We start from the raw sequence: 21532 nt of genomic DNA, 5'->3' as shown, positions 1-21532 counted from the left end.
GGTGGTGGAATGCTGGAACAGGTTGCCCAGAGAGGTGGTAGATGCCCCATCCCTGGAAACATTCAAGGCCAAGTTGGATGAGGCTCTGAGCAACCTGGTCTGGTTGAAGATGTCCCTGCTCCTTGCAGGGCAGTTGGACTAGATGACCTTTAAAGGTCCCTTCCAACTCAAACTGTTCTATGATTCTATGATTCTGAAGTCATTTTGCATGATATTCTAATTGACAGCTTATAACAATATTCTTTGAACAAACGTATCATGTTAGGGATATAGAATTTGCTATTTTTTCCAGAGATGACACATCGACTTGTGAAACAGAATTCACCAGCGGTTAGTCAGGAGACTAACGTTTCTTGTTAATGACTTAAATTACACACAAAGGAAAATAAGTTGTACAATCAGCCATTGTGCTGATCTTAGTAAGGTGTAGACTTCCGTCTGAACTCCCAATACACAGGTGTGGGAGGAAAACACATACTCCCAGTGCAGAAGAATTCACATATTCATTTATTTGTTTCTTGGGGTTTCTATTACGTGCAAAATTATCAGTGCAAAGCAGAGGGTAAAGTGTTTCAAAATTATTTCAAACAGAGCTATTTATGCCTGTGACCAGGGACCTGTTTCCACTGGTAGCTTACAAAACCCTCCATTTGTGACCACTGTTTCTAATGTCTCCATATCTTCTTCTCCATAAAATTAATGCCAGCTATAGACAAAAAGACCGCTTGGTTTTGTACTTTTTGATCAGGAGTACCTCACTTCTTATTTTATCTTTTGATGTTCTCTCAAAAAGCTTATTGGATGGATAAGCAGAAGCAATATAAGGAGAGAGAACAGCTTTTCATCCATCTGTTTTACAGATACTTTCACCTCAAAAAAAAAAACCAAAACAGATTAATAATAGGCTTTATCATCTTTCTAGTTCTGAAGAACTATTGTGAAGATCAAGCTGCTCCTTACCGTTTAGGGAAAGACTGCTCTTGTCAACTGTGAAATAGAAGCTGTGTTCAAAGGCATCACGAAAAGTGGTGATGATGTAGTAGATATCCATATCTTCTGCAATCAGCAAATTGAAACTTACCACTGTGCTCCCATTAGTAATGCCCGTTATCAACACTTTAATCAGACCAGCATCCATCTGCTGAAGAACCTTAAGGGGCAGAGATTTATGTATCTGGAATAAAAACAAAAAATATGTGGAGATGGACAGATGGAACCAATTGCATTTTAGGTTTCGTACACTACCCAGGAGAGAGCATTATGCATTACAGTTACGCTTCATACTCCGGAGGGAAGCAGTGGAAAATTGACCTTTTGCTTTATAATGTTTCCACTCTACAGCAGCTGAAGGACACGGTACACATTTAACCATGAATATTAAACAAGCTAAGCAATTAAGATACCTCATCCTGTGATTTGGCACATGTCCTTGCCTGTGGTAACAGCAAGGGAGGGAGGAGACTGCAGGGAAGCTCCCACGTTCTGCCTCTCAAAATGCCTCTGGGGAGAGGGGGCAACCCAATATGAGGAGGAGCTGCTGATGGAAAGGGAGATGCCTCCTGACACTCCACACTATATGTCTCAGAGGGCTCCCTCAGCTCAGGTACGTTATAGCTTACAGCAGAACACCCTCAAGCCTTTCTTCACAGGTCACTTCTCATCACAGCCCAGTAAGTAAGTGAAATTCTCCTGCTTATCACTGAGTGTAAACTTGTCTCTTTTTAAATGCCCAGACCAAAGGAAAACAGAAGGATACTTCACGCCATCAGCACTGCCACACAACTTAACCTCCCATCCAGTCGGTCCTCAATTTGATTTCAGAAATATTTCATTAAAGTCTTCCCTGGGGAGTATCACATTATCTCTGCAAATTCTGATGGTCCTTGGGGCACACAGCCCTGACTCACAGTCCTCCCCAAGAGTCCAAGAGCAGGGCTAGGAAATGGCTCTGCACTATTTTGAATGGGAACAACATCCCTCAAATTATTGCAGCACCAAAGCACAGCTGAATTTAGGGCAATCTAGAGAAATCAATAAAATAAACATTCACATTCTGTACACAGTGACTTTCAATTTCAATAGCAGACTAAGAAAGAAAATGACACCTTTTTTCAAAGCTCACTGAGCCTCATTCGTGATAGTCCCAGAAGCAGCCTCCTTTACCACACAGGAGAGCAGGATGGTCTGCTTTCTGCAGGATGGGAAAACACAGTCCTCTGCGAGCCTTTGCATCATCTGGGCTGCTCAGCCTCGCCGCCATCCAGCTCAGATGGAGACACCAACCCCTCTTGAAGAGATAAACAGACTGGAGCTGTATGTTTGACCTCTTCCCCTTCCACCCTCCAAGGCTGAGTGGCACCTCTGGAGGGCAGTTGGCCATGGGAACATCTCCTCCTCCTCCCATAGGCGGGCAGGCCATGGGGAAGGGCATCTGGGCATAAGCAGGAGCCCAAGATGGACGTACAACAGCTTTTACATTTCTCTTCATCTCCAGACCCAGCACCAGCCACAGGAGGAGCAATCACAGGTCAGATGGCATCATCTCAGGCTGAGTGATGACATGCATCAATGTCACAAATTTTCCCATTAGAACCATATATTTTCTGCTCTCGCTTTCTCCAGGAGATGCTCACAGATCCTCTGTGTTTCTCAGTATCTTTCACATGTGTCTGGGAAGTCTTTTTATGTTCTTCCACACTTGCAAATAAAAAGTGCAGCAACAGAAACTGCAGGACACAACTTTCAAGCCTGCATCAGGCAGGCTTTTCTGAGCTATTTGTATTAAAATTGCACTTGGAAACGACCAGCAAAAGCGCAACTGGAGACTGCCCACAGTAAGAGAGCAGCTCCCAGCAGCACATGAAGGACAAATCCCATGCCATGCCTGTCAACCTTTCAGAGCCTGGAATACGCATATCTTCCTTGCACATAGCAGCCACCAGCTTCAATGTAGGACACAGAGATGGAAATAGCCACAGAAATACCTAAAGTTTTGTGATTTCTCAGCATACATGCTCCTGGACTTCACCCTAAGGTAACACGCATGGAGCAAACCCCCTGCATGCACCTGGAAAGGGCTCCCACACACCTGCAAGCCCCACAGAGCAAACCCTGCAGTGCCCCTTGGGGCAAGCAGGCAGGGCCCGGAGGATGGAAAGAGCTAACTTCCTGACAAAAGCCACCGTAGGCTCTCCTTGTCAGCCCCAAAATCTCCCATTTCACCAAGCCAGGGAGCTCTTGGGCCCCTTCTCCCCTCTCTTTCTTCTGTTTCACAAGCGCACACTGAAAAGTTGGAGGTCAGTCCTAAGTTTTCATCTTTCATAGTTTTTTTTCTGAACTTTTGGACATCAAATACACACACTTGTGACACAGAATCATAGAATGGTTTGGGTTGGAAGGGACCTTCAAAGGCCATCTAGTCCAACCTCCCTGCAAGGAGCAGGGACATCTTCGACTAGACCAGGTTGCTCAGAGCCTCATCCAACCTGGCCTTGAATGTTGACATCCTCTTAGCCCACCCATAATTCCACCTGTGTTCCCTTCTCATCTATCCTGAAGATTTTATTTTATCGGTGCTTCTTTTTATCCAAGGCTTGGGAATATTTTCTTGTCATTTTGTCTCTTTGTTTGTTTTCTGTCCTTATTCATATTTTTCATCACAGAGCAGGACTCGGAGCTTGAACTATTTGCAGTATTGTTATTTAGCCACTAGGTGACGCTACAAAACCCTTGATCCAGACATCCAGAAGGCTACAACAGGTACCACACCCTAGGTTTTCAAAATAATGATTGATGAAGTGGAGCTAGGAAAAAAGAAACAGTGAACTTTTCAGAAGGAAATATTCAATATATAATACCTTTGAGTATTATATACTTTGAGGTTTACTTACTAGACAAATTAATTATCTTGGGATCCATCATTGTCTCTACAATTTCTGTAGCACACAAAGGAAACACTAGCAATGTCGGAACAGGAGGAATTGGTATGCCACAAGAAAGGGAGAGAACATGAGCAAAATTAATACCAGCATCGAGGGAAGGGAATGTCCCTTCCTCAGGCAAGAAAAACAGGAGGCAGAAAAAGTCCAATTTCAGGGCCAGATGGAAGCCACACTAAAATGCATTTAACGGGACGGGAAAGGCCAATAGGTTTTGGAGCAAAAGGGAAGTGGAAGGCTCAGGCAGCCAGACTCACCTCGTGGGTGGCTGTGCCATGTTTGGTGGGTTTTCTGGGACCACCCATCCATAGACCTCAGGCAAAACATCAGCAGCTCTTTGGAGCTATTGTGGGTACCTGCACAGGAGCCTGTGTGGTCAGCAGAGCAGGGGATGCACTGGCTGACTGGAAACTGGAAATAATTAAGTAAAAGGTACAGTAATTTGAACAGAAATTTGCATGAAGCCTGGGGTTTTTTTCATTAAAAGAGAAAAAAAAACCCTCCCCACTGTCCATGCTATGGCTGCACCTTCAGAGAGAAGGTACTGGAGCACACACTTGCCCAGCCAACACCACCAGCAGCTTTAAGAATGTCCCAAATTGGGAATAAACTCAAATTAATGAGAAGAGTGAAATCACACTGGAATAATGAAACTGCCTTAATCCCTGTATGAACACTAATTCCACATTCAGATAGCTTTAACTGCAATCATTTTAAGAGCATTAAGCCACATCAAACGAAGTCTACGTAACTTCCAAATGAGGGGCTCACCTTGATAAGGCAATACCATTTATTAGTTTCACACCTTTTGTCAATCAGTTAAGCTTACGACAACTGGATTCAAAACAACCTTTTCCACTCTGGAATTCAGTGCACCTCAGCGAATGCATTTTCAGGTCAAACATTTTGTTTTCCCACTTCATTTTCTTGAGGACAAACCCTAGCTGTCATGATACTTTTCTTGGCTGTTGCAAAAGATGAGCTGAGCAAAACCCCAGAAGACTAAAATGCTCTCTTGCCCTTAGCTGTGTTGTTTTTCAATTGCATTGCAAGGAGGACAGTGAAACTAGCCCGGACAACGGCAGTGCAAGTTGCCACATGAAGATTTTCCCTCATTCTCATCTACATATTATTTAAAGGATGGTATTTCCATTTGCTGTGTGGCAAATTTGACCACATGGCACTTAAGTGCCAGGGCAGCTCTATGCTAAAGAACATTATACACACCAGGATTTATAAACTCTCTGAATTGTAGGTGGTGACTCCAAAGAGGTTTTAAAAAAAAACTCTGGCAAGTTTATTTAACTGGAACCTGGTAGCGCTTTTAAAGCACATGAAACTTTCCTTATTTACTTTAAAGTATCAATTTCTGGCCCTTATAGCCTGAAAAGAAAATATGCAGATCTTTTTGCTTTCTTAAACCACCTTTCCTTTGGCATCTAGAAACACAATATTTGTAATAAAACATTTGCAACATATTTTGCCATATACAGTAGCTATGATACTATAGCCCATATACAGGCCCACAGGTAGATGGAATCAATGCTAACACATCTCACCAGCTGATCCAGAAAACTAATGTGCTGGAAAAAGGAACTAGCTCCTGATAATCACAAGTGATAATTTTCTGCCTGAGTACTGGGTAAAACTGACATAAAAATTTACTTTAGTTCCTTTACGCAATGATTTTACAAATTTTCCAAATATATTTGTGTTAATTATTTTCTGGATTAAGGTATCTGACTGAATAACCCATGAAGAAAATATATTCATTTTAGTCTGTTTTAATACTATGCTATTCCAAAATAGCCTTGGGCAGAGAGGGATGCTGAATAAGAGTCAGGTCAGTGGAAAATTGCTCCCCTTTCACTTTGCTAATCACGTCACTTTCATTTTGTGACAGTTTTTCTGATGTGACAGCTTGGGGTCGAAACAGCTCCAAGAAAGCTGTGCTCCGCTAACACACCCAGAAAGGTGCAAACCAGTAACAGCCAGCAGGAAACTTGTTTGATATCCAAGAAAATATCACACAGAGCTAAACAGATCACACTTTTCCCTCCTGGCAGTAGTCTCCAACCGCAGCTGGCCTGGCCTCTGCCCGAAAACTCTCCATTGTCAGTGCACCCACAGCTGAGTACTTCAGTGACAGGCCGTGACTCTGTACGCTGTGAGAGTTCAGGGAGGCTTCTGCCAGCTTTGAAAGTTCATACGATTGTCACCGAAGGATTTATCATCACAGTTATCAAGGTCTCTAAAAACACAGACAGTTAAAGGGAGATAGGAAGGCAATAAAGCAGCCCAGCATAACCAGCAGTTTTCCAAGAGTAGGTGTGTTTGAGTAAACATCAGCAGGAAAAAACTTCTGATAAATTCACTAAGAAATTAGGAGAGTGATACTGCTAAAGGCAATGCCTGAGAATTATGAGCGCATTAAAGGTGCAGCTGATATTACCGTGTGCTTTGTAGCCTGTGCTCTAATTAGAAGTAAGGGCAGCGGGAACTTATCGAGAAGCCACTCCCTGTCCAGATATGAGCTTACAAAAACAAGGATGATTATAAGAAATGTGAGCCTTAAAGTACTGTGACAAAGGCTAATAACGATCATACAGTTCATTAATATACTGCTGTGCAGGGCAAGGATATCAGAGCACTTTGCAAATATCCATTAACTTTTCATAACATCTCTGGAGGAAATCAATACGCCAGTATAACTGAATATGAGAGGCAGAGGAAACAGAGAACCTCCAAATCCTTATCTCACTCTAAAACACTGCTGCATGCTCATCTTGTGGTCTCACACAGTCAGGGGGACTCAGACCTTACAGGTGTGTCAAGGGACGCACATGCAGCATACGGCCTTCATGAGGAAAAGATTGTACACGTGGTTTCATTGAGACCAATAACAGATCACGTCCTTCTTAGCCACTTACTTCATCAACAAAGAGATGTGCAAAGGTTTGGTATTCCTCACTGCTTGAATTGCTGAAGCCCGAAGAGTATTTCACGTTTGTTATCCGTACTGTGCCACTAAGTTTCCGGACAGCTGCAAAGTAAGAAAAAGACAATTCAAATACATGCTCTATGGATTGTAGTCCATGGACAAGTGTGTGACAGTCACTGGCATGCCTGGCCATTCAGAGCATTAACTCACATCAACTCACAACTGCAGAAGGCCAGCCCTCTGAAATGTGGCCAAAATCCCAAATGCCTACTGATAAGCATCCGGCATTTTAGTCTCCCCTATCTAGCCTCTGGATGCATCTCAAGAAGGGCACAGACCTCCTCTAAGTCTTATATCTTCCAGCTCTGTCTTGGCTGCTCTGGGGCATCTGAAATGTTGCTCTATGGCTATGTTCAGGCACCTGAATTGCTCTCCTAGTCTCAGCTAGCTGTCCCAGCTCCCTCTACACACAATAGAGCAACAGAGGGCAAATCATTCCAGCACCAGGATTCTCACTCCATCCTCAGGAAGGCTAGACCACTGCCTGAGATTAGATATCTACGTTTTAGGCAGCTATTGTAAGATGAGATGAATCCCCACAGGGCATGTGCCTCCTTCCTGTATCTGCTGAACCACATTAAGGCAGGCTCAAATGTTTTAGGTCAATCTCACTGGTTATGGCATTATTACTACAGACACTGAAGGCAATCACAAGCAGGAGAGAAAGAGTTTCCCAAGACATAATTCATACCCCTAGTATCCTTTCAGTGGCTAGCCAGGCAAGCTGCCATCACCCAATACTGTGACCATTGCCAGCCAACTATCTGCACGCTGCCTCCCAGCTGCCAACAGATCATCACTCTCAGCATACCAAGATCTAGCATTTCAGTATTTTATATGAATACATGATAGTCTTCACCAAAGACTTTAAGAACTCTACCATCTGGCTAGGGATTCAGTTTAAAATTGTCTCTGAATCAAGTTACCAGTCCTTACTTTCTGGTGTACCAGCTTGCTTTCCTCGCTACACACACCTGTCCCGATTTCAACAGTGTGTAGGGCACCAGGTTCCAGTTCTGAGACTCCTAAATTGAGTTTTAGTCTCCCATATCAGCTACTTTTTCTGAAGCAGCAAGAACTGGGACAGGGCTCTGCATAAATGGATCCTATTATATCAAAGTTGGTTGCAGTCACTTCGGGGACAATGATCCTTTGAGCTGGGACAGGTAGTAGAAGAAAAGAAATAGTAAAGCTTTGCGAGGGAGAGGAGAAAGTCACGTCTGCTTAAAGCAAGCCACCAAAGCAGGTTTCCTTTATCCCAACATACTTTTGCTCCAAAAGGAACCCTCACCACCACGGGTCAGATCAAAGGATGTAGGCTTGCTATGGCTTGTCCTGTCATGTGAACATAGGTGTGCTGCTGTCTCTGAAATAGTTAGCAGGTGGTGAGAGGGGAAAATGTTCTGAACAATTTTGGAATTAAAAAAAAAAATCACTATTTAAAAGAAATGACAGTGAAGAGTAGGCAGAGGTTGACCCTCCAGGTCAGAGGTCCTCCACAAGGAGGAGCTCTGTATTAAACTTCACCAAACATGGATTTTTGCCCTTTGGATTTCCTGCCCCGGGCTAGTGAGATACCACCGTGGTGGCACTTCTTCTTGCTCCCCAGGCACAATCCCTTCACAGGTTTCTTTCCCAGCAAAAGCACTTGGCTGAATACTGGATTCATCAAGAAAAGAAAACAAGTTTTTATAAACTGAACTTGTTTGTATAGAATTCTTCAATTTGTTTTCCAGCCAGAAGAAAATTACCTTTGGCGTTGTGTTAGGTAAAATTAGCTATTTTAATAATTTTTTTTAAATGCACATTTTTGGGGGTTTTTTTAATTTTTTTTTTTATTTAAAAAAAGTTTTTTTTTTACTTTTCCCTACACCAAAAGGGGGCAGAGGGAACACAAAGCAAAGCAGTAAATGGAGTTTTTCAATTCAGGTCAACACGTTGTTCAGTTCAAAATGATTTGTGTGTCCTTCGTTTGGCCACAGAGGTCCCAAATCAGCTATTTGCCCAGCTCTGTTCCCAGGTCTCACCAATGCCAGGCAGAATGAAGGACATACCATGAAGAAGAGAGAAGACAGAAGCAGAGCAGAGGCATTAGCATGGCTGACCAGAGCTCAGCAGGACTGAAGAAGTGGAAACTGTGGCATTGGTGATCAGGACTGGCGGTACAAGAGAGGCTGCAGAAGCAGCAGAGCTGGCCTTAGGTGGCTGGAAATGAGTATTTCCAGGGAGAAAGGAATGAGGGAGAACTAGAAGTGGGGCTGGATGAGTGGGGACCCCTAGAAACAGGAGACTGTAGAGGAGGGGAAGAGAAAATAGCAGAAATGAATGCGGTTTGGGATCACAGAGATATAGAGGGCATGAGAGAAAGAATAAAGACAAGCAGAAACAAAACTGAAATAGTTGTCACTTGCTAACACACTAAAGAATAAATTTATTTAGTGATGGGCAGAGACAGCAGCATTCCTGTGCCAAACAAAAATGTAATTTAAAGACCAAATCTAACTCAAACCTTGAAACATGATTCAGCTCCAATCAGCAGAAAAATCCCCTAATTAGCTGCAATAGATTTGCCCAAACCCAAACAGTTGAAGCCAGTTTAGTTACTCTCCTTTACAGCTTTTGGAAAAGTGGCTCACAGGTTTCCACGCAGCTCCTGCCCCACAGGGGATTTGCGGGGCTCTGCCTAATTCTGCCTCTGCTGAGGTGAATAGGAAGGCAGGTCCTTAGCCGTCCTGGGTCTCTAAGGTAACTCTGTAGGCGGCTGCTTCTGCAGTACCCTGGTGCCAGAGCGTGCAGGAGAAACCAAGATGTGCGGCAAAAGGACAAGCAGCATATGTTTCGATGAGCCACGCTCGGTGCACTGTATGATTTGCTTCATCTGCTTTGAGACGAGAAATGTAACATCAATATAACTTAACTGGCAAATTAGCAGAAAGAGAAATTATTTTGATATGCTGAATTAAAAAAAAAGTGCTGATTCCTGCAAGAAAATTTTTCAAGGACAAATTAGTTTCAGATACCTTCATCCCAGACCACTGATTCCAACTATGCATCTTTCCTGACCCTGAGTGAAGCTTTGCTTCTCACACAGACAAATTACCACACGTGCAGGCCCCCGCCAGACCCATACTCACTGTGGTTCATGGCTGGGCCTGGTGTCGGGCCGGGAGCTGGAGAGGTGCCTGGCAAAGCTGGTGATCCCAGGGCTCCAGCGTAGTTCTCAGACCAAGAGCTGTTCTCTCTTTCCATCTCTACACTTCCTCTGAGAGTGGCATTGAGGGTGGAAACACCAGCATCTCCTGTGGCTGGCAGAGCTGTGCCAGAGCCACCTTGAGAGTTGGCTTGAGGCACACCAACAGCTGTGTGACTTCTAGTGGCAGCAGAGGTTGTTTGATTTGGCAACACCAGCAATAGTGAACTGAGTGGTTCTTGCCTAGCTGTGCCCGTGGGCACATTTGTGAGAGCAGCCACTTGCTGCGATGCACTGGAGGAAGCCTCTGCCGTGGAGCTTTGCGGCAGTGGACTTACGGCCACCTGCCTCTCTGCAATCATGGCTGGTTCCTCACTTGCTGCAAACCCCACAGCCATGGAGCTTTTGTCCCCACCAAAGCTGATGGGTGCCAGGTCTTTTTTCCAAGGGGCTGGAGAAGCGCTGGTGGGAGAATGGCTGTAAGGCACTTGATTGTCACCCAGGAGCAGTGCAGCAGGGAGGTGTATGGCAGTGCTCATCTCAGAGCCTACAGCAGCCACCATCTCAGTGATGGCAGGGGAAGCAGGGCTTGCAGGGTTTACTTCTTCAGGAGCAAGCCCTGTGCTGTTTGTTACTTCAGGAGCCATCGTTTCAGTGAGAGGGTCCACAATCTCACCTACAAGACAGCAAACGTGTGTTGAAATGGGACCTCAAATTGGATGAGGAGGCACCAGAGCATACCAGATCTAACCTGAAAATAGGGCTGAGACCACTCAGCCACGTGTAACGGCATTACAAAACCAGGTCCTGGATATTTCATTAACACCTTGTAGCATACTTTATTTTTATGGTGTTGAATCTGGTTTGTGCCTACACAAAGAAGCAGATTTGATTCCTGGGTCTCCTCTTCTGGTTGGCAAGCCATAGATCATTACAGTGGGAGGAAACTAGACGCAGACATACCAAAGGATGAAAAAGTATGCCTCATGTTGCTCAGCAGCCAGTTACTAGGCTAATCAAGGAGAATCTCAGAAAGATTTCATCTGGAGACATACATAAGGTTAACCTTCCCATTCAGAGACAGATAATATATACTCCTTCAGCCAGAGACTGCAAAAGTGCATCTATATACGTGCTGTGTGCTATCTAACAGTAGCAATAGAAGCAGAGGTAGAAAACCACAACTTATTCCAATCTTTCATGGCAAAGGGAAACCACATGCCAGTCCTTTGCTCACCCTCACAGTTTCTTCCAGGTCGGGATGGATTTGTATCCATGCTTGTCTTGCATTTGCACAGGTACGAGCCCATCAAATTGATACACTCCGCAAACACAGAGCAGTCATTCTCAGCAGGAGAAGCACATTCATCCCAGTCTGTAAGACCAAAACCAGAACATCAGTCAGGCATCCTCCCTTCTGGCTGCATTAAGCTAGAAATAATTGCAAAGCAGTCCTTTCTTCAGTTTTTCAATTTATGGATGTGGCCTTCATTTTTCATTGTTTACCTGACAGACAGTTCTCTCACATAAAAATCAGCCTTTCTCCTTGTAGTCTGAAAAATATTTTCACCAGGTAAAGACTTTTTAAATAATTTTTTTTAGAAGTAAACATTTATTTGAAGTTAAAAAAAAAAATTGTAGATTTGTACCATAGCTGTATCAAAAGCATACATTATACCAAGTTCTGCATAGAGTACCTCCAGGTCATTAATAGATCTGTTACCACAAGCTACCACTAAATAGAATATTAAATAGAGACTTAATCCAAATAATTTTCTGCTTCAGATAAAAGGGAAATGCAAGTAACTCCCACGAGAAGCGCTATCCTGTTCTTAACAGAGGAAGTGCCGCAGGCACAAACTCTATTTATAAAAGATTTCTTCTCACAGGTAATACTGTAATACTATGACCCTCTTTCTGGTAGTCTCAGTAAGGAGATCTCAGTTCATAAAGGCACAAATATGCTCTAATAGTGATCCTTATGTATAATTTCAGCTGTTCTGAATCAGTTAGGGACGCTTCTTTCATGGATTTATAGACCTATTTTATTGTCGAGTTGAAGGATTTAGATCTGGAGTCTTACACTACCATTTGCACCCTGTTCCAGCAGACATGCAAAGGGCGAGTTGATGCCCTGGATGTGAATAATCTCAGCGAAATCCACGTGAGCCCTCCCTGTGTGCACCCCCTTGTGCACTCACCGTCACTGTCTCAGGGCCGGGAGTGAGGGAGGGCAGAAAACCAGACTGAAAACTGTGTCTTGGGACAAATAATCCTGATCAGAGGCTAGAAAATTGTTTTGAACAATGCATTATCATAAGTGCTTGTCGTGTGAACCTGCAGAGATTAATCACTGTGATTATTTCTCTGAAACAAAGAAAAATTCAATTCTAGAAACAGAAAGCGCAGAGCTGGTCTGTGCATGCACATACATTCCTCTTACACACACTCCTCCCCCTTTTACTTCTTTCCAGCTAATATTGCAATTCTTTTTTCTTTCTTCCTCATTAGATAATTGTTGTATCCATTATTGATTCCATCAGACAATTCCACGTGCCTATGGCCAGCATCTGCCTATTACGCTACAGCCTAAGCCACTTAGAGGGAATGCAGAAGTACGCAGCACTGACTACAGCACCAGCAATGAACGCGCTCTCACTAACGCCTTCCTGTGTTGTGAGGTAATTGTGACTCCTGATGGCTTCAAACACTGCCTGAGAGATGCTCCCATGCTAATTGCCAAATAACTTACATTCACTGGCTCCATTGTCTCTGAGGTTTTCCTTTCTCATCACTTAGCACGGCTTTTTAAGCAAATTCCTTCACCTCTAATGGCCACATTCAATCACACATCAGGCCAAAATATTTATATTCTCTTCTCAGTGCTCACTGGCACTGGTACATCACACATACACACGCAATCTCTGCATTTTGTCCCTCTATAACCAGTACATCCCAGCCAAGGTGTGCTCTGTGCTGTCTTTCAGCACTCTTGGCATCTCTCTGGCCTTTCACATTTGGCAAGTGCTTTCCCCTCACAGACACCTCAATCAACAGTCCTACTTCAAGAATTATAAAAAAAAAAACCCACATTTGTGTTCATTCTTATTACTGTTATACCAGTAAGAGGTACATGCAAAGAGTAAAAAAAATCTGTGAAATGTCTTTGCCTAATGATGTTGCAGATGCTAAAGGTTTGCATGACTTCATGAGAAACCCATGGAACTTAAATAAATCACTTTGGATTCAGGAAGTTTTGGAGCCAAAAATAGTCTGTAGCTAAGAGAGTATTAGTGAGAGGCATCATCTACCCTTGTCGTATTCTTACACTTCTCCAGGAATTGGCTCCTGGCTGCTACTGAGGACATGATATTGTGCTAGATGGATCTTGAGCTGGACTCAGCAGGTGTCCCTTTCTCTTTCCTTACCATGCCTCACACAACAGACAGACCTTCTAGTGTCTCTATTAATCATGGCAGTAGACTTAATAATTTATGAGTCTTCAAAGACAGATGCAATTCCTCTGCTCCCTTCAGTTGTGCTGTCCCTTCTGACTTCTCATCCTTGCTCTTTCAAAGCTGAATTCCCTGCGCTGCCACTGTCATTAAACCAAGGACATAGCCTTTTTGCAGCCAGGCTCCACAGAGGATCCAGGTGGCATTGCTCCACCGGTGGAAAAGGAGCTTTGCAGGCTTAAGCCCAAAGGGCACGTCCCAGGGCTCTCAGGGGTCAGGAAGAAAAACACCCCATTATACAAATCTTTCCTACATGTACTGCACTCGTTTGCCTTATTTTCCACATTTGACACTAGGAAATTCATGTCAAACAAATGCTTGTTTGGGCCGAGCTAAGAAATAGACCCCTTTTCTCTACCCCTAAGGAGGAGTGGAGGAGTTGGCTGTGCTCCTGGCTAAGAGTGCTGCTACTGGAAGCCACCTGGCTTTCTGTGATTAAAGTAACAGTCCAGAGCTATTGCCTTCTTCCTCCCACCTCTTTTGGTCCCAGGATCAATAACAGTTGTAAAGTACTTTGGCACACATCAGCATCTTGTAATTCAGTATCTGCTACCACTGTGGTATTTGTAGGATTCAGGTGCAATTTGTCTTTCCTATTTTTTTCCTGTCTTGTTCCCCTTAACCTCCATATGCTCTGCAACTCCAAAGGGAGTTTTCCCTGATCACAGTAAATAAGCTTTTAAGGGCTCCGTACACTGGAGGAGAAGAATAACCCATTCTGTTGGCGTTGGCAGCTCGCTGAACTCTGGCTGGCTCTGGCAGCTGGGAAACCTGAAGCTAGAATTTAGTCCTTTGATGATAAAAGTTATTATAACTGAACATCAAACAAAGGCCTAGTTTAACATAAATTCCATACACGTCTCTTTAGTCCTATTCACTGAGAAGGCATTTGGGAATTTCTCTGGCTGGATTTCTATGGTGAAGATGTCACATTTATTTTCTTAACCCCTCGCCCAAATACAGCCCCACAGCCTTGAAACACAAAATTGTCTAGAGGGCACATGTATCTAAAGGCTACAAATACTCCTCATTAATCCTGTCTGCAATTCAGTGTGAGAAAGATACGGCAAACTTCCAACTGCTCACAAAGAGGAGAAGGTAGAAAATTGATATGAAATCAAGGGCTCCACTCCTCCTTAAAAACAATGGAGGGAAGCAGGGTCTGCAGGTACCTGGGGATGGCCGATGCTCCTTCTTCCAACACCTTCTTGCTTTATGAATAAAAGCCCATGGAGGAGTTCTCATATGATGGTTTTCCCTCCAACAAACCAGACACTTTGTCTCTCTAAGAAGGATTTTTAGTGAAGAATGCTGGTGATACCATGCGCAATCAAAATACAAACCCTGTTTCATTATGTGGAAGCAAAAAACTCCTAAAAATCTTACCTTCTACTGCAGTGTTTTGTTGATCCACCAAAAGCCCAGAGCTGTTGTGCAGGTAAGAAATCACTAGGGCAAATGTGGAGACATCGACTGGAAACTCAGGATCCTGCACAGTGATTCTGAGCTTCACAATGACGCTGCCGGCTTGCAGAGATTCAGTCTGCACTTTCAGTTTCCCAGACTTGTATAAAGCAGAAATGTTGGGTGGAAATGAATTTTCAAGCTGAGCAAAGGGAGAGAGGCATTGACAATTAGGAACCCAACAAGAATAGCTGCTTTTGAAACTGAACCATAGTGGTACCATTTTAAAGATTTATGTATGCAGAACATAGAAAATCTTGTAAAAAGAAAAGTGTTTCAGAAACCTTATGTTTTGGAGATGATTGAGGCACAGAGAACTGTTAGCCTCCTTGGTGCACCTAGGTACCCTTGAAAATGTACACATCTGACCACTGGTCTTACAAACCAAATTTCATTTTGGCTCAAGGGAGCAGAATTCCTTCTGCCCCTGTTCACCCACATGACAGCTGAATTTGCCTGGTAAGTCTGCATACATCAGACCCTTGATATGAGCTCTGACTGCCACGTAAGCTTTTTGACCCAAGCCTCCTATACATTCACCTCTGCACTCCCAGATATTGGAACTTGGTCATCTCCACTGCTGCTGGAGCAGACTCTGGCTTGATTTTGGCTGCCACCATCTAGCAGTCCCCCAGGCAGTACCCAAGCAGAGTTTGACACTTAGCATCGGCCAGGAGCCAGTCCCAACAGACAATCTGAATGTGACTGCCATATTTTGGTATACCCAGCTGCATGGATGCAGGCTGGTTTGTGCCAACTGGTGTCAGTGCTAGAGAATGTTTCATTTACCAGTATAGGCATAGCTTTAGCTCCCAGTGATTATTTGAAACTCATCAGTCCAAGTTCAGCCTGCAGCCAAGTCCAATGACAAATCTCAAGACAAGAGACAAGAAAAAGGAAGGTGGATAACCTCAAGAAAATGTGTTTGAGACAGACCAACTTTAAGGAAATATAAAAATTAAACCATAGTTGATTACCAGTCCAGTAAGTAGACACACCAGTTGAACAAGTGGTGTTAATTTGAACGTTAAAGCTGGCATACTGCTGTCAATATTTGAGCTGTGCAGGAACTGGCAGTTTTGCCTTACATCTCTAGAAGGCATCTCCATGCTTGAATCTTTTGTTCCTAGGTACACCTCAAAGCATGCCTTTTGGCACACAATGCAGTGCCATAAATCCACACAGCTTTGTTCCCGTTCAGCCAGAGCTTGCTCAAAATATTCCTACAAATTGATTTAAAGTCAGGGTGGGGAGGCAAGAAAAAGAGAGGACGCAAGCGAGGGATATGCTTCCAAACACCCAGGGAAGCAAAAGCAATGCATATGAGCAACGCTACTTTTCCTTCCCAACTCCATTATGCCAATTAGGTCTCAGAGGAGATTCACTCACAAAAAATCCTCCTTGCAATTTCTTATGAGCAAATCCCTCTTCTATACTGCTTTTGAAAGTGTATCTCCATATTTTTTTTCCTCAGATTTACATTCACATATGTTCACAAGTGCCCCTTTGTTTTGGGAAAGTCTCATTTTGGATGGAGATCCCAGTTCTGTTTGGTCCCTGTTCTCTACAAAAAAACCCCAAAAAACTGTAAGAGATCAGTGCATCTGAAATGTCCCCCCTGCTTGGGAAGCTGAGAGCTCACAACAGACTTCATGACTCAAGTTTTGTTTATGGCTGATTACACCTGAGCAAGGACAGTGGCTACATGTGTGCATGCAAAGAATGGGGCTGGAGAAGAAAGCCTGACCCGGTAATTTTTCTTAAAGAAGAAAGAGCTTTGAGAGCAGTCAGACGTTTATTAAGAAGACAGGGCTGAAATGAATGCCAGCAACATCATTTCAATAATCCATTAAAAAGCCTCACGTCAATTTACTGTGAGTTTATTGCCAAACTAAAGATCCAAGGAAAGGAGTCCCTGTTGCATGCCTGCATTTTTAATTCCTTTACTTTTCTGTAGGGGAAAATTCTCATTGACTCCATCGCTAATAAAGCCAAGGGCTTGATCTGTTTAGTCAGTTGAATTTTGTTTTAATTATAAGGAAAGGTCACAGGAAACAGTATGATGATGGGATATTTCAACCTAGCATAAAATCCTCTATTACATTAAATAAATTCTAAATTGAAAATATATATATATATATATTACCCACAGATATTTTAGCATTACCTCTGTAAGCAACAGTCTTGAAAATTCTTCGTATGCTGAGCTGTTGGCATTATAGAAATCATCAGTGAAGTTGTAGTTGAGAATCCTCATAGTAACACCAAATATCTTGGCCTCTGTAGGACACAATTTTAAAACACACACTGACAAAGCAGAAGAGGAAAGGATTCAGTCAAACCTGATGTACTCAGAGCAAAATCTCAGATGATGAAGGGAGAAGGTGGTCGAGAAGGTTGAGAGAGTTCGATACTCAACCAATAAAATAAAGACAATATTCTGCTACAAGCTTCCTATACATTGACAAGATGCACTCACCATAAAGCTTATTTAGGTGCCTAATTACAACTGCATGAGAACTGGGTATACACATATCTTTGTGGACCTGACCCTACATAAATCCTGCATTAGAGTCACATCCAGGGTTGAATTGCCTGTGAGCTTATGGCTGGTCCACCAGTTACAATTACTATATTTCTCGTGATTTTGGTAGTGTAGCTAGTAAATATATTCCTAAACTAAAAATAGTAACAAAAAACAGTGCGTGCCTCTTCTCTCTCTGGTAAGCCCTGACAGGTAACGTACAGAGCATGTGAGCCAAAATCAAGAACCAAGGAACCTATTAACCACTTTAACCTCCATAAATAATCTGAGGCTGTTAGGCTTTGGACTGATCTTTTCTTTTTCTCAACAGCTCCAGCTTCATACTCTGAAGTTCAGCCTCCTGTGTCTGTAACCACCAGACCTCCTACTTTCCCTCTACAAAGGGAGTAATTTCCTTCTGACTCAAACTGGACTCATCCCTCACCCGATCAAAGGGAAGGCTCTTCGGGATAAACATAAACAGCAGCATTCTCACTCTGGCCAGTATTAAATAGTTCATTGCCTGCTTTTTGAAGAAAATGGGGAGAGATTTCTTTCTTTATTTGCATGAAGGCTTAGGAAATAATGTAAAGATAAAGGAAAAGCAAAACTATGTTTAGTCAACAGACTAAGGTCTCAGGGATCTAGCATCACTAGCTAATTGAACAAAATTATGCAGGCATTTTGCAAGCTTTCTTGCACAGCCCTTGTTATTCCCTGTAATCCTGGTCACTCACAAATATTCAGCTGAACCTGGCCTTCCTCTGGGTACTCTTGTTAGCTCAGTTGAGCCCTTGACAAACCAGTTGACTGGATTTGTCACTGGCCACAGCTGTCAACCAGGAAAACTAGGGCCTGATGGGAGATGGTTGTCAGGAGAAAGCAGTGCCAGGCACTGAAAAACAAAATGTATTCTAGCTTAGCATGATATCTGTAATAGTCTGAGTCAGCTCCAGCACTGCTTTATCAACTAAGGCCAGAGCTCTGCTGCCTGATAGTCTGGGTTGCATAAATGCTGAGGTAGAGGAGAGAAAAAGTGCTGAAGGAGGTGAGAAATTGAGTTCAAGGAGGAGCAAATGGATCATTGCTGAACTGTGACTGGAGATAGAGACAGAGAGAAAAATATATATTTTTTTAAAGTGGCTGTTTACCTGTTTTAATGTTTTGATGGGAGATGCTGGTTTTTCCACAGGTTTCATAGCTGATCTCTACAGAATACATCACACCTGCTTCCAGTCCAGACACGTCCATTTTCATTTCCTCTGTCTTCAGGTTTTGTACAATCTCTTTCCCCTTGAACACTTGGACTTGGAAAATATGGTTCAGAGTAGAAGTGACATGCCAGGACATTTCAAAACTGTTGCTGGTAACGCTGAAGATTTGGTGGTTTCTAACTGCAGAGGGATCTGTTGCAGCCCCAAGAAGAGTCACCACAGAAAAAGCAGCATGTAATCTTTAAAGCATTGTGTTATTCTAAATCCATTACAGACAAGCACTTTGACAATCAATAGGGGAAGTTCTTCTTTACATCAGGACAGATTCTGTCCCACTCACACTACCAAGTCCCATTGTCCATGAACCATCTCACTAGAGAGACTAACTGAGTGCTTACTCTTTTATTTCCTTTTACTGCCCGTATTTGTGTTGAATCTCTAGTAACATCAACGGTCAGCCACTGAGCTACAGGTTCAAGCAACAGGAATAAGTTTGGAACAGTGAATCTGTGTACTCTACATACATTGACACCTGCTTTGCCTCTTGTCACTTTAATTATCAAAATGCATCTCTTCAGGCAAAGGCTGCCTTGATTTATGCCTGGAAAAACCCCACAGACTCCAGCTTTCACAGGCTGGGGATAGAGTGGTGGGCAGCATTTCACCTATTTATGCCACTCTAGTCCAGTGCAATCATTGTCATGTCAATGGGAAAAGACAGGACCCTTCAGATATTATTTCTCTCCTCAAAGGAGGAGGAGGTGTCTAAATTTGGTAAGATGAGTTGCCCTCTGGTAAGATGAGCCTGTCTGTCTCCACCTACTAGAGAGAGAGCCCAGATGGTGAGCACAGACTAGACACCTCTTCTGTAGACAGCAGGAGTCAGGTGAGATGAACATCATCACTCACGCTAACCTTCACCACGGCATGCTGCTGCCACATCTTCAATTCTTTCATGCTAATGGTTAACTTGAGAAAAGGGGTTGTTTTCTTAAATAATTTCAATAGGACAATTTTCAATTTCAATTGCTTCTAGGCCTCTGATTCAGGTGGCTGCCAAACACCCCCAAAGCCATACCACCCGGCTCTAGAGGGACTTCAGTTTAATTCCTCTAGCTTCAGCTTGGATCAGAAGTTGTGGATGAAGGTCGAGAATAGCCAGCCTGTTTCTCTGAACTTGGCAAAAAACTATTTAAAGGTATTGCCTCGCACAAAAAGAAGAGGATGTTGTTGTAAAAAGACTGTGATAACTCTCACCTGAAAGGGCTGAAGTCACCCATATAAAGACAAATCTACTGGGGTTTCCATCATAGTCCCTCAGATAGCTATCATATGTAGCAGGGAGAGTATACACAAAGGTTAACTCCCATGAAGGGTAGCTATGGCCAAGCTCCCTGACTTATGTCTCCCACCAATATCTTCATGGACTCAAAAGCAAGAGGCCCACATGACCGTGGCTGAGGCCAGGAGGAGCTCCTGATGTTGGTAGCAGATCCTCCCATAGCTCATTCCAGGATAAGCCCAGGATATGCAGTGAGTTGAGTGCAGGGCAAGTGAGCAGTGCTGGCCTTGTGCAGCCCTTGCTGGCATGCTTCTCGCGCTGGAGGATTATCCAGCACAAGACCTATGATGGGACCTGCACTTGAATGGCTCACCAGGCACAAGTGGCTCAAGGAGCCTAGCATGGCCACCTCCACCTCCAGGAGGCCAGTTCCCTTCAGTAGCTGTGGAGATGACAGTGGGGCTTCTCCAGTGATCACTTGACACCACCACAGCCCTCGATCCAAATGTCCCGTTGGGGCAGCGTCTCTCTTTCCATTTCCATAGGTGGAGATTCACTCCAAAATTATTATCAGCTTCTGTGAACACCCTCCTGTAACTCCACCAGCCCCGGGACAAAGGGATCAAAGAGCGGCTGAATTAAAAACAAGACAATATTAATTCAAAGTCAAGGTTACTTACAGCACTCAGCATCTGTAGACTGGTTAGTCATGGACAAGAGACTTGAATTACTTATAGATGGAGAGCTATTGCTAGTGTTAGTGAGATCCAATGCTGAACTTGGAGTAGATGCTGCCATGCCTAGGGGAAATACAGTATTATCCAAGAGCTAAAGCATTCGTAACAAAGCAAATCCAAAATAATACCATTCATGTTTTCCACAGCTGAAAAGCAGCAATAGAAGTAATATAAATGGAAACAAAAATAAATGTATTATCATATAATGAAAGCATAAAATAATACATTATCTTAATTTTTGAGATTAAAGGATTATAAATTGTTTTCTAACTAAAGCATTGAATCTGCAAGCACTTATTTATCTCATTACCTTTAAGCCTATTAGCAGGCCCATTGATGTCTGTGGGCTATAAGTACACGCCTCTGTATTTTGCTGAACTGGTACCGCAAAGTATTATTTCATCCATTGCCAAGCCCCGCCTCCCTCCAGCGGAGGACCCTGTATAATCCAGGGTGGGATTATACAACCACTGACTCCCAGCTGCAGTCAAAATGGGAAGGAGAGTTCATGTGCAAACAGTGTCACTAATATTATGTCCCCAGGAGGCTGGGGACGTGTACTGATACTGAGTGAATTGCTCTGAGAAGCAGTCAGGGTTTGAAGCTAGAGGGAGAGGACAGTCAAGGGTGAGACAGGAGAAACAGCTAGGTAAAGTGAAATAAATAG

The 21532-nt window shown here is 43.3% G+C and overlaps 1 protein-coding gene across 1 annotated transcript in view; it reads right to left on the bottom strand.

Annotated features, from left to right (window-relative positions):
- Nucleotides 1-21532, bottom strand: part of LOC104476431 (uromodulin-like 1) — a 45603-nt gene that overhangs the window by 12860 nt on the left and 11211 nt on the right. The window contains exons 6-13 of the mRNA XM_086739976.1: nt 20809-20928; nt 18784-19038; nt 17276-17388; nt 15031-15250; nt 11367-11504; nt 10074-10805; nt 6869-6981; nt 961-1174 (exon numbers count right to left, since the gene is read on the bottom strand). Of these exons, the coding sequence (XP_086596102.1) occupies nt 961-1174; nt 6869-6981; nt 10074-10805; nt 11367-11504; nt 15031-15250; nt 17276-17388; nt 18784-19038; nt 20809-20928 (1905 nt within the window). The remainder of the gene's footprint in view (nt 1-960; nt 1175-6868; nt 6982-10073; nt 10806-11366; nt 11505-15030; nt 15251-17275; nt 17389-18783; nt 19039-20808; nt 20929-21532) is intronic.

Source organism: Chlamydotis macqueenii, chromosome 1 (assembly GCF_036417535.1).
Source record: "Chlamydotis macqueenii isolate bChlMac1 chromosome 1, bChlMac1.mat, whole genome shotgun sequence".
Lineage (NCBI taxonomy): Eukaryota > Metazoa > Chordata > Aves > Otidiformes > Otididae > Chlamydotis > Chlamydotis macqueenii.
The sequence above is the reverse complement of the archived record's forward strand: the minus strand, read 5'-3'. Positions and strand labels throughout refer to the sequence as shown.